Source organism: Nanorana parkeri, unplaced genomic scaffold (assembly GCF_000935625.1).
Source record: "Nanorana parkeri isolate BGI_ZX_2015 unplaced genomic scaffold, ASM93562v1 scaffold202, whole genome shotgun sequence".
Lineage (NCBI taxonomy): Eukaryota > Metazoa > Chordata > Amphibia > Anura > Dicroglossidae > Nanorana > Nanorana parkeri.
Genome location: NW_017306470.1, coordinates 657,981 through 672,099, shown reverse-complemented (window position 1 = coordinate 672,099; position 14,119 = coordinate 657,981). Strand labels below are relative to the sequence as shown.

The window sequence follows — 14,119 nt, the reverse complement described above, 5'->3', positions numbered from 1 at the left end:
TCTGCAAAAGATGTATAGAGCATTAATTGACCTTTTCCCTTACTCTGATTGACAGACTGACTGGCTGGCTAGTACACAGTACATGAATGACAGGTTCTTTAATATTATCAGGCTTATTTGAAGATACCCTGTCACTAGCTTCCAAAAATTGCAGGAAAAAGCACAGAAAAATCAAGTATTTTAAATGCATTATTAGCAGCGTTTTTCCTATTCATAATTTATTTAGTCACTCGCAATGTGCCTCTTAAAGGAGAACTATGAAGTGAGTGCTTTTCACTCACCTCATAGTTCTAGCCGACCTGTGACAATGAGACTGTCACAGGTTGGCTCAGTAGATCGGGAGGTGAGCGAACACATACCGGCGTTCGCTCACCTCTCGATCTTGTCACGGCTCTCTGCCGTGACAGTGGAGGGGCTGGATTCCCCCCTCCCCGCTCCGATCCGCCAGTGCTGACTGGCGGAACGGACGGGGGTGGGGGCGGGTACAGCTTGCTCTGCCTTTAGATAGTAGACTTGTGCGCCGTCAGAAAATGTGTTTCATTTCGGAATATCCGTTATTTCGTATTTCGTCATTCGTGTCCGCAACTCAATTCGGATTCGTAAGAAATACGAATTTTCGTTAGTTTCGTCACATTTTTGTAACTTTACGAACATTCGTTATGATGACGTTAATGAGCAAAAATACCTTTGTTAATATTGGAGTCGATGGTAGTTTTTGTTTTAACGGATTTCGGATCCGAATTTTAGTTTTCGGATTAAAAAAAACTACCATCAAGGCATCAACTCCAATATTAACAAAGGTATTTTTGCTCATTAACGTCATCATAACGAATGTTCGTAACAGAACGAAAATATGTTAACGGGATTTCGTATTTCCTGCCTGTATTGTAATGCAACCCTCAGCAGCAGAAGAGAAAACCTCTGATTGGTCAACCAAACGAAATTCCGTTAACGGATTTCGGATCAAAAAAAAAACTACCATCAAGGCATCAACTCCAATATTAACAAAGGTATTTTGCTTTTTAACTTCATCATAACGAATGTTCGTAACGGAACGAAAATACGTTAACGGAATTTCGTATTTCCTGCCTGTATTGTAATGCAACCCTCAGCAGCAGCGGATCCGAATTTCGTATTTCGGATAAAAAAATCTTGTCATGTTGTTCAACCTCATTTACAGGGGTAATATTAGTTCCTGTTTCAACGAAATTCGGATCCGAAATTCGTTAACGGAATTTCGTATTTCGGATATAATTCGGAAACTGCAATTCGGATTTTGGATGCTTCCGAATTTCAGGAAATTCGTACGAATTTCGATTCGTAACGAAACGAATCGCACATGTCTATTAGATAGGCAGAGCCAGTTGTCAGTCACGCAGCTGGGCGGATCCCGGCACAATTGGATCTGCTTCAGCTGCGGCGTCTCAGTATACCGCGAGCAGCTACAGCTCGCGATATACTGAGCCTAGGGTGACGGGAGGACGCTAGCTTGTGTCCTCCCGTTACCCTAAGGAGAACTATGGGGAAAAGACTTAACCCCATAGTTCTCCTTTAACCTACTAGAACATTTCAATAGTTAATTTCCTAGCACAGCCCCCTCCTGCAAAGTCATAGCCTTCCCCTGTTCTGGGAGTGTACTAGCCCAGCTCCTCTGCCCCTCACCTCACCTATATAACCTTTTATATAGAAGCCAGAGGGAGAAGCAAAGAGGAATACTAGAGAATGTAACTTGAGTCTGCTTGGGCTGCTAACATCACACCCAAGATGGCAGCGCCCAGCAGCCTTAGGGCTTTTGGATGTCTACACAAGGGAGGCTTTTACAGGTAAGTAATGTGCTTAAAATGTGTCAAATGCACATATAACTTTATGGGAAGACTGTTGTCAAAATGAATCGTCAGGCTACAGGGTCTTTTTAACAAAACAAAAGAAGCACACTAATGGGCTGATTTATAATGGAGAGCAGATATGATTGTCTGCTCTCCATTATGCTCTGCAATATTAATCAGTACAGCAGCATGTATTTTGCAACCCATTAATAAAATGCAAGCTGCGGAATGTAGCCTGCGGAACTTAATGGAGTTTTCTCTGACAGTCATATTTGTAGGGGAGCCAAACGTTGAAAGGTCATGCGACCAGACTCTCCTGTCAATTTGTTTTCTTGCGTTCATTATTTTTTATTGCACTCCGACGGCGTGGACTCCCGAATCCAGCGGAGTGCACTGCACATTTGTTAAGTACACCGCTGGTGTGTGTTTTTTTTAAAGTAATACAGCCACACTGTTGTTTTTTAAATGGGCCCCTAAGTGCAGTTACCCATACCATTCATGGATTGGCTGTTAACAAACCAATCAAAATGCTATATCTGCTTTGTATTGTATCCTGGTTAGGTTGAGGTTCAGAATAATGTATAGAGCTGATTTAGGTGGCTTTCCTAGGCTACTAGAAAACAAATAAAACCCAAGTTGCTACGCTAGGTTTCTTGTCCCCTGATGCTAGTGCAAGTCTGTCCATTTAGTTTAACTGCATGGATCTTTATCAGTAAAGATCTACTGTGGACTGTGATAGTGTGGTCAAAGAAGGACTCCATATTCATCCAAACATTCATAGGACAAGGACGCCTTCTTGAAACAGAAGGTATTCACATGTCTAATTCCATCACATATCCCTAAAATAAGAGGATTACTCCTCATTTTAGGACAGTGGTTGGAGCCATGAAAATCATTACTTTACACCCCATTGGCCAGATGCACATTCAGAACCGCTGGTGTACAGTATACAATAGCCTAATAATATAGAACCATTTATTCTAAACTTCATACAACTGTTTTAGGGTTTTTGGCTATTATCAATGCAGTGTATGGAAACCATAGCTTCTGTGGATTAGGGCTTGGGACCCAACATGTGAATGCCTTCATTTTTAGGAAGGCTTTAATGTGCCAGGCGCTAATTGGAGGGTTTTTAATGGCTTTAGTCTCTTCTCACCATAACATGTTTGGTTATGCCGTCCTGTCTAAAAGTTCAAAATATTTGTCCATGGCCATGCTGTAAATACGTGAAAATATATCACAGCACTTCTCACAAACTTGTTAACATTTTCTCAAATCCTGAACTTGCTAATTAGTTCCCCTGGCAAACTCAGCAACCATGATAATTAGTTGTCCATGCATATATCTTACATCAGAGCTCGAGAGAATAACAAAGGGATTTATGTAACTAGGGCATCCCCAGCATCCCTAAAACAAAGTCTGATTCTATTCAGGCTGTTTATCATATACCTGCTATATTTACAGCACCATCTAGTGGCTGAATAGTATAAGGACAATCCATTCTTGTTGAATGGAAAACAATGGATACCATGCTTTTTATTCTTTACCCCACTCAGACCTGCCAACTGTGACATGCAGAGGAGTAACATATCAGACATCCTATATCTTTCATTTTTCTGCATAGCAGTGTATACTAGAGTCATGTGCAATTAAATACAGTACATATACCTAGATCGAGTTGTGGTGTCTCTACAATTGCAGCAGGATTTTGCTAAAAGAACCCTGAACTAAGTACATATATAATATGTATTTGCTGACCTTTCTTAATGGAAATATGGTTTGCCTAGCTGTCATAATAATCCAATGGCTTCAATACTTTGTAAATAGCATGCTTGTTCTGGGTCAGTGATTCAGAAAGTATGGAAGCCAGACACAGCCAGGCAGCAGAAGGAGGTCAATACCGTCGGCCTCAATATTTATCTCAGTGCAGTTTCAATATAAAAAGTGCAGTTCTTCATATTCCTTCAAAACTTTAGAAAACCAATTTATTGTATTGAACGCACTTCCAGCAAAGGGCAGAAAAATGTAGCCACCTCATGCTTGTTTTTTTTTTTTTAGGTCAGGGTTGCTGGAAAAAGAAACAACTGCCCCACTTATTTTTATGGCACGTTTGATTCCTTTTCCAGCGTGAGTTTAGTGTCAGCAGAGTTAAATGTTGAGAGGTAGAAGTGTTTTTCTTTGCCTTGCATTTGCTGCTACTTCTTCTACTTCTCTGTTAAAAGGCTTAGATGTGAGATTAAATCAGCAATCATCGCCAGAGTGCGCAAATAATTAAATGGAGGCGCTTACTGCGGTAATAACATTGATTCCCGGTTAGAATCAATCCTTCCTGTCTTCGGGCCTCACATATTGTCATGCGGCTTCACTCTAACATAACAATACAGTTTATTTTTACAATTAGCCGTGTAGTGAGTCCAGCTGCTTTAAATGCCCTCCTGAATTCAGCGGGCATCTAAAGATCTCACTGGTAAATGTATCCTTATCTGCAGAGTCACAAGAACCTTTTTTAGGCCACGTTAAGAGGATTTCCAATTTGAAAGAAAATCCCCTATTTGCTTATGACCCCTGTGCGTATTGATGTGGGGCCTTCCTAAACTTCAAGGGTTCACCATGACTGTGAGCTGCAATTACAGATCTCCATTGCAGCACCATCGGTAGAAATGTGGTACACCTATACAAGAATTGTGGTTCCCTATAGAACCTGTATGGTCTGATTGTAATCCACCAGCCACGGCATTTACTACTGATGAGGGCTGTACAAGGTTGGGAATTGTGCCAAACAGATAAATTATTTAAAACTGAGCTTCGGGCAAACAACTAAAGTTGAAATGTGTATTAGAAAACTGCTTTGACTGTCAAAGGATTTGTAATTCTCTGCAGCCGGCCTTGTAATCCAGACAACATAGCCAGATCTGGGACTTCCATTGCAGCTACAACACTACAGCAGGAGCAAGGCACACCCAACAGCTTGCTGACTGTAAAGGAAAAGCAGAATGCTAATTAGGTTATCCTGCTGCTCATGCCACTCCCTTCCCCTGACAGGGCATGTGCACTGCTGTGGAACCTGACGGTGGGTTCCAGTGCTGGCCTTCTCTTTCTCAGTTGTATGTTTGCTATGCAGGGATTGCAGGAAGCTGATATCGAAACAGTTTCAAGTAATTACAACTGCTACGTTTAAATATACATTTTTAGTGAACACGGAATTGCTTTAATAGTTGTTTTCCATATCTGCCCGGTGATTAGTTTTAATTAGGAATTTCCTCTAAAATGAAAAGACTTGCAGCAGAACTCCTGCCAGGTTCTTTAGAATCCATCCTCTAATTTGCTCTTGGCACACTTAAAACCCCTGCTCTCCTAACTGCAACCAACTGGAAATTGTTACTGATCTATAGAGACTTCCCTAGTGATTGACCAGCAACAGAGCAGAACACAAGGGGGTAAAAGTGTGCTGGCACCAAGACTACGGGAACTCAGCTATGCAAATAGTGATAATACGCTAAATGTGCAGAGCTAACACACCAGGAAGTATAACAATTATGGATCTACTGGCAGCATCAGCAGGCAATAAACTATTACAGAGGGGACTTAGAAAACCAAAAATCGCCATGTTAATGCTCGTGACAGAATGCATTATTTATGACATTTGTTTGCCCATTGTTCCACTTTAAAGTAAAAAGAGAGATATATTATGCAAATAAATGGTCCAAGTACATATTATTGGGTGACACACTAGGCAAGTACACCCTATATTTGCACTCATACATATATCTGGGGAGCTCTAGGAAACAGTCTTTGCTTACTGCTCCACCTCCTATTGCACATTAAACAGGGTCTCTCTAACTTTCCAGGGGAGGCCTAGATCAAATCTCCTTGAAAACTAAATCATCTTCCTTCCATGTCCCAGATACACTCATTTTATTTCTTTTACAGAAGGCAGTGCCAATTGTTTAGTTAGTGATTTAATGTGTAAATATTGGCTGACCCCCTTACCCCAGATAAATTCCGGAACATCAGACCCCTCTCATCTTCCTTTAGAGTACTTTTGCTGACTGTTTCATGTCCACAGTCACCAGCAACACTTAGACCCCCTTGTTCTCAAGGTGGCCATACACGTATTGATTTGTAATTGGTCTAAGTATAAGCGAGTGCATGCAAGCAATTCATTATCAATTAAAATGTAAAACAACGGGAATTAAGCATACAATCCATCAGAAATGATATGTTGAAAACAACCATGTAATTGATCTGAATTATGATTGGTTGTCTGACACACATATATTTGCTCATTTGTTCAGAAATGATTGATAAAATCCCACCTTGGTCGATTCACTTGCCAGCATTGAAATCAATCAAACAATCGCTAAATTGATTGAATGGAAGGTTTGTGGTTTAAGAGTCTTGCTCAATTCGGTCATTTTAGTCACTTCGAATGATCAATTGAATGATAATATCGATACGCCTGTGGCCATCTTTACACAAACCCCCTTTAATGTAGCACTGCTGAGACCAGGGATCACAAGATAAACTGGTAAAAGAAGGGCAATATGTAGATAAAACACCATCATATTCCATTTTATAAGCAATTATTTTTTGAGCTGACATTACATACGATGCTTCCTAGTAGTGTATTTTCAAGAGTCACAATTTACCTGAGTGAACAATGGAGAGATCTCCAACATCTCACTAGGCCAGATAGTGAATATTGGTGGCTGCATTGTCGCATACAGTTCCTCAGCAGAAATCCAGAGAGATGCCTCTGCACTGGATGAACTCTGTATTGTCATAAACATAGAACCAATAACATTGACAGATCTCTCTTTTTAACTCCTATTAAGATGAATTGCCCCAATCCCTATCGCTACAGAGGTGAATGAGAGCTAGTTTTAAAGTATTTTCTAGTTCAGAATTTGTAAATACTTTAATAGTACATAGTTTTGGAAAAGGTTTTGATTTGGAGCTTCGTTAGCTTTTTGCATTAAAGAGCTCAATAGCTTTGAGAAAATACAGTCAAATTTTTGTATCTGAGATTCGAATTACAGCAGTATACTTTTAATGTAAGCTGGATATTTGCAATTTATGCTTTAAACACATATTCCCAAGAGCTGACAATTCAGTTTGACGTATCCCGTAAGATGAGGAGCAAAGTGGAGTTATCCATAGATGTCAATCAGGAGTCCTCTTTCATATTCTGACCCTCCTGGCTGGCTTAAAGGTGAGATCTACCGTAGTTGCTATGAGATACTTATGATCCTAATGTTTGACCAGCACTGCTGAATATGACCCTTAGATGTATATTAGATCCCTTACCCACTCTCGCCAAACACAAAGTCATTCACCAGCTGCTGCTCCCCCTTAGTGGAAGCGGAGGAGGTGACTTCTCTGGAATGTGTTGATCACAGCATTGGACTCCCACTTATTGAACAGTTTTACAGTCTAGCTATGTTGTAAGTTATTTTGGCTTCCATGATGTTTTAAAGAGCTATACAGGGCTTTGTCCTTTGATAGCGTTATAGTAGGGGATTGTCAGCATTTATATTTAGCCCAAGTCAAACTCCTGACATTAGCTTATATTTGGCAATTTAGTTTAACACAAGAATGCTTGGTGAAAGCAAGACAGAGAAGGATCAGCTTTATTTTTACTAAACAGAAATTAATAAACCAGCAACAAAAAATGTATCAAAGCTGAACAACAGGCAAACAGCTAATTAATAAATACATATACATTATATAGGGGTTGTTTTGCATCAGCACCTTTTCTTCATATCTCCTAGAAACTCTGACGGAGATCTCTGACGTCTCCCATTGTTTCACATGTCTGGCTGTGAAGGTGTGGTGTTAATCCTGTATGGAGATATCTCTGTGCTGGAGTTCCCAGCTCCACCTGTCCACTAATATAAAATGTTATTGTGTTTGCTGCTGGTTTCTTTAGAGAATGCAGTGCAGGGAGTGAGCTTTGGAAGTTCTTTCAGTTGAGCAATGTCTCTCCACCTTTTTACCCCCCAAAAAACCCTTGAAGTACTGATCAGTAAGTTGTAGAAAGTTTTAAACAAAATTTTAAAAAATGTGGTGTACCTACAGTGCTTGACACCCTGGGCAATATTTAACATTCATCTGCTGTATATGACAAAAACGCCTTGAAACGTCTTGAAACGCCATGAATGATATTAACAGAAAAAGAAATGCAGACATGAAAAATTTTAGTGTCCCTTAACATTAGTGGTCAGTGTAGAAGTAACCCCTTATGTTGGTGGTCAAATTGCCATCATGTATTGGTGGTCAATGCAAAATTGTCCCCTTGGATTGATGGTCATTGAAAAGTTGTCCCCATTGCATTGGTGGTCAATGTAGGTGGGACATTGGTGGTTCTTCAAAATGCACCATGTATTGGTGGCCTTTGGCAAATTGCCCCATGTATTGGTGGTCTTTGGCAAATTGCCCCATGTATTGGTGGTCTTTGGCAAATTGCCCCATGCATTGGTGGTCTTTGGCAAATCGCCCCATGTATTGGTGGTCATTAGGGAAAATGTCATGCCATATATTGGTGGTCATTGTAAGTAGAAAATTAGTTCACCACTGTAGACTGCTCATGGAACTCATGACAACCTCAGGAGGACCCTAGGATTCCATGGAACACTGGATGAGAGGGCTGCAGTAGAGGAAGAGTCTGGATTTCCAGAATTCTACCCTCTACGCTGGCTTTCAGTCTTAACCAAAGTGTCAGTTTCGGGTGAATGCAACCTTTAATAGTGCAGCAACAGCATTTTCCGGATAATTAGGGTTCTTTCTGCCTAGTGAAGAGAGATCTTGAAAAAATACACAGTTTTTAAAATGAGTAACATTTTGAATAAAGCAGAAATAAGAGATGCATTTGATAGCATCATTAGTACTACCTTAGTACGCCTAAAATATGTAATTTTAGGGTAAATACAAGCTTGATGTACAGTTATGTAAGCACATATAAATGTGGGTAATTCAGATTGCGCAATTATTCTGCAATTCTTTCCATTCTGAGCTGTGACTTATAACTCTTCTTCAGTACATAATGCATCATGTCAAAGTCGGTTTGTTAGGCTCCTATTATTTTCAGAACAAGGAGGCAGATTGATGCTTTTTAATAAATAGTTTTTCTCTTGGTGTTTTGATGTCCCATATTTACAGAAACATTTGATTTCTCAGCTAAACTTTCAGCATATTTACAGTGTACTTTTCTGTCTCTCTATGTCTATTCATCAGTTTCAGCTGAAAACACTTAGATAAGCTCTGTGAGTCATAGGGGCATGTTCGCTGAAGTTTGTTTGCCAGGTTTGCCCACTGGCTTGCTGGTGGCATGGGACCATAGTTATATTCCCAATGGCTCAGGAGATAAAGCCAGCAAATGGAAACAGAGAATGAGGCTAGGATCCACATTTGGATTGTGTGTATGTATTTAAGTGAAAGCGCTAGAGTCCAGATACTATCCATAGTCCCTCTTTATTGATTAAAAACAAAATTACAAGGCACTAATGCGTTTCAGCTATACAAGCCTATGACTTTGCTATGAGTAAGGCTTGTATAGCTGAAACGCATTAGTGTCTTGTTGCTGTGATATACTGGATTTGGACTTTTAATCAATGAAGAGGGATTATGGATCGTATTTGGACTCCAGTGTATACACTTACTTGCACAGTCTGTGGAGGGTACCAGGAGGTTGAAACCAACACCCCATGCTGCAGTGGCGAAGTAGTTAGAACCAAAACTTTTTGTATACATGTGTGTATGTACAGCCACAACCTTTTTTCAGTGTTGGATGCAGTAGTGAAGAGTTAGAATTGGAAAAATGAAGGGTAAAGTCAGAAAATGGGACAATTCCAATACGTTAGGGGTGTCACTAGAACAAGAGGTGTGGCGGAATATTCCTATGACACTTGTTCCCATGACAGCTGTGTAAGAGGGCAATTCTCCTCACTTTGTAGCTAACATTTTTGTTATTTCCTCTCACTCCCTGTTGTGTCTACAGGACGGGAAGTGAAGGAAAATCTCCCCAATGGGATCTAGACTGCAAAAAAAAAAAAATTAACAGCAGATTTTATTCTCTATCCAAAAGTAAAAGACAAAGTTTTGGCCATGCATATATGTTAAATGTTCTACAAATGTGGATTTAGAAAATGAAGCAACATAGAACCTGGTGGGTCATAGGAGTTAATGGCAAATCGTTACTGAAATCACCATTTGAAAACCATGCATTTTTCAAATCGATCAGCAGTGGGAAATGTAACACGGGCCATATTATAAATATAAAGAACAGGTGGTACTTAGACCTAGATGTGACGTTGTGAAATGGCAAACCGGCCCAGATGTTGGGGATTGGTACCCTATACCGTAAAATCAGGGAAATGTGCAGTAAATCTATCTGAAGGAAACTATTTTATGAATGTGGCAAATGTATTTGGGAATAGAAAATGAGTATGATAAAAGTGGGGATAGAAATGTTGAGTTGCCATTGTTCTCAGAGGTGCAGGTTCAAAGACTGGCATACTTGTCCTGGCCTCAATACTAGTGGGTTACTGACCTAAAACAAGTATGCAGAACTGGAATCTAGACTCCTCTACTGGCTACGTACTTGTTCACTGTGCTAACTGAAACATTATATATAGTGTCATACAGTGCTATCCCATTGAGGTTAACTACTTGCCTGGTCCCCTGCCGGATCAATGGCAGCGTGAGCCAAATGGGGTACAGCATTATGGTTGCTGGATGGACTCCTGCATCTACCACCCATGTAAATATCACCTTTAGGGGAAATGGATGAAGGAATGAAGGGACATGACTCTAAAGCTTGGTCACATGCTTGACAGTATGACTGTATAATCTCCCTCAGATTTACTAACAAATGTCGTAAATGTGAACACTAACAATTAACGTCTCCTAAAGTGCATGTAAAGCCAACAGTTGTTCCACTAGGGAGAGTATCCATCACTTCTTGTCTTGGTGATACACCAGGAAATGAAAGTATATTTCTCTTCCATGAGAACTCCCCATATTGGAGGGTTCTCATGGAAACCAGTGTCCCAGTTGGGTTTACCCTCACTTCTTGCTCTGGTGGCAACTGTATCATTTTGTACTTCCCTTCACTTACTGTGCCAATGACAATGGTCACCACAACATATTGAGGGGTAAATCTCCCCAGCGGGGACTCCAATAGCAATAATAACTTGGCAGGGGGTCTAATCCTTTCCCACTCTCTCCAAAAAAACATTTACATACACTTTAATTGCTCCCTTTTTGGTCTGCTAATTATACTGTACCATTGACAGTGTTATGTTGTATCTGTTCAATATGTTTAAAAGTATCTGATCCTGCTAGAAATGCAGTGCTGCTCTGCAATGTAATCAGGGAGAGTGTTAGGACTACAGAACATGGAGGAATGGAGAGGGAGAGGTGTTATGTAGTTCTAACACACGTACTGTCCTAGGGTGATAACTCTGCTCCTGCAGTACAATGCAGGGAGTGTTGTCACCCTAGGCCAGGATATGGGTTACAGACAGAATCACCAGGTAAAAATAAAGGTTAAAGCCTGAAGGAAGTAAACAAATGCAGCCACCACATCTAAGGACTGCTAAGCTGCAATATATCACATTTTTGTTCTTGGATTTAGATACACATTAAACAATCCATTGAATTTATATCCAGTCAGGCAGACCCTTATGCTGTATAGTTGTTGAAGAATCCAAAGGAGATTGAAAAAATTGATTTGAACATTTGTGCCAGCCTATGACTTGTCACTGTGGAATTCCTTAATAATCTTTTGAACAGATCAAGCTGTTCCGCAGCAAAGACAAGTCAGTCCAGATCATCTTTCTGTCCAGCAGATGAAATGTACAGTTTTTGTTCCACTTTAACGCATGAAAAGCCAGAAACATCCCATCGTGCAGCTGCACTATATCCTTACAGAGTTGTGTTCTGTTTTCTTGCAGCCAGCCAACCGGTCACATCAGATGTATTGGTTGCCACAGGAGGCAAAATGATCCTGAACTGCTCAGTGAAAGAGCATGAAAACTCATCTCTCCAGTGGTCCAACCCCGCTCAGCAGACCTTGTATTTTGGAGAAAAGAGAGGTAAGCCAGATAAGTGTGTGAGATAAAGCCGGATTCTGCAGCGTTCTCCATAATGCATGAGTGGTGGGATACTTAAATGAAGGACTTTAGAGGATTTACCTTGAATCCTTTGAATATGGATTAATGATGCTTTATCCATGCTGATAGAAAGAGGACAAAATCTTTGTACACATTTAGAAAGTTCTGTACTGCAATCGTAAAGAAGGCCCCAATGCCACTGTATATGCTGCACACTTCAAACCAAGTGTTTCCTTTCTGAGTGCTAGGACTTCTATTCCTTCAGTGATACTGCAGTGGAAGGAAGGGGGTGAGCCTTTAGAGAGGCAGAGCCAGCTGTCAATCAGCCAGCGGGGTGGATCTCAACAGTATTGTGGGATCCATCCCGGCTGCGCTGCGGCTGTGCGCTCTCAGCAGAGCTGAGACAATAGCTTTGAGATCTTGAGAATTTAGAGGCCAAGTCAAGGCCTCGAACTTGTTGTGTCTCTCAAGCCATTCTTGAACCATTTTTGCAGTCTGACAGGGAGTATTATCCTACTGAAAAAGGCCACTGCCATCAGTGAATACGGTTTCTATGATAAATGGTAAGCAATAATGGTTTGATAGGTGGTACGTGTCAAAGTAACATCCACATGAATGACAGGACCCAAGGTGTCCCAGCAGAACATTGCCCAAAGCATCACACTGCCTCCACTGGCTTGCCTTCTTCCCATAGTGCATCCTGGGGTCATCTCTTCTCCAGGTATATAACACACAACACCTGGCCATCCACATGATGTAAAATAAAATATGATTCATCAGAGCAGGCCACATTTTTCTATTGTTCTCTGATCCAGTGTTGATGATGAAATGCCCATTGTAGGGTCAGCATGAGCACCCTGACCAGTCTGCGGCCACGTAGTCTTATACACAACAAACTGCAATGCACTGTGTGTTCCGACACCTTTCTATCGGAACCAGCATTAACTTTTTCAGCAATTTGAGCTACATTACCTCTTCTATTGGATATGACTACACAGGCCAGCCTTCTTGCCCAATGTGCATCAGTGAGCCTTGGACACCCATGACCTTGCCACTTTTGGTAGGTCCTGACAACTGCAGACTGGGAACATCCCTCGAGCTGCAGTTTTGGAGTTGCTCAGAACCAGTCATCTAGCCATCACAATTTGGCCCTTGTCTAAGGCGCTCAAATCTTTGACCATTTTTTCTGCTTCCAACACATCAACTACAGCAACAAAATGTTCACTTGCTGCCTAATATTTCCCACCCACATCCAGGTGCCATTGTAACAACGGATGCACCGATACAGTTTTTTCGGTATCGAGTACGAGTACCAATACTTATATTTTGTTACTTGTTGATACCTAGCACCGGTACCGGTACTTCCAGTAGCATAGAGCCGTCTTCCAGGGCAATCAGGAAGGCTTCTTGATTGCCCGGGAAGCGGACTTCATTCTGTTTGGTCGGCTGGATGCTTATTGGCCGGGAAGCCGGCCTCCCAGCCAATCGGCATAGAGGCCGACCAAACAGATCTGACAATATGGTGACACGACCTGGCTCCCGGCACCTAATTCCCCTCACATAGATCCTTAGCCACATTCATTAACGTTCCAGTCCCTCTGCCAGCGCTCTCCATGTGGGCAGACACCGCTCTCCAAGATCTCCCCACATCTCCTGTGTACAGCGGCCACGTGATCGGAGCTCAGCCTGCTACTGCACATGCGTAGACTGCCCAGTGCTCTCATTCAAAAATCCTGTGCATGCGCAGTAGCAGGCTGAGTGACGATTACGTGAGCGCTTTGCAGTGTGCACAAAGGAGACGGCAGAACTAACCGGGGGATTGGTACGTTAAAGAATGCTTAGGATCTGTGTGAGGGGAATTAGGTGCCTGCAGGGTGGGGGTCGAGTCACTATATTATCAGATTTGTTTGCCCGGCTCGACACTGAATCGGCCAATCAGCATGGAGCCGGCCAAACAGCATGGAGCCAGCTTCCCGACTCCATCTTTCCTCGCGGCACTGCTGGTCAGAGGAAATCTCCCTCTGACCGGAATTTCTAGTATCGGGAAAGGTATCAGAGCATTTGGCTGAGTACGAGTACTTGCCCAAATACTCAGTAAAGCCACTGATACTAGTATCGGTGCATCTCTAAATGTAACTTAACTTTACCTCTCAGTGGTCGTAATTTTATTGATGATTTTAT

At 41.5% G+C, this 14,119-nt stretch overlaps 1 protein-coding gene across 2 annotated transcripts in view; it reads left to right on the top strand.

The window, feature by feature from the left end:
• The window catches only part of CADM3 (cell adhesion molecule 3), a 378,944-nt gene that overhangs the window by 226,578 nt on the left and 138,247 nt on the right, over positions 1-14,119 (top strand). For both annotated transcript variants that reach the window (XM_018555565.1, XM_018555564.1), the window contains one exon: positions 11,780-11,920. In XM_018555565.1, coding sequence (XP_018411067.1) covers positions 11,780-11,920 — 141 coding nt within the window. The remainder of the gene's footprint in view (positions 1-11,779; positions 11,921-14,119) is intronic.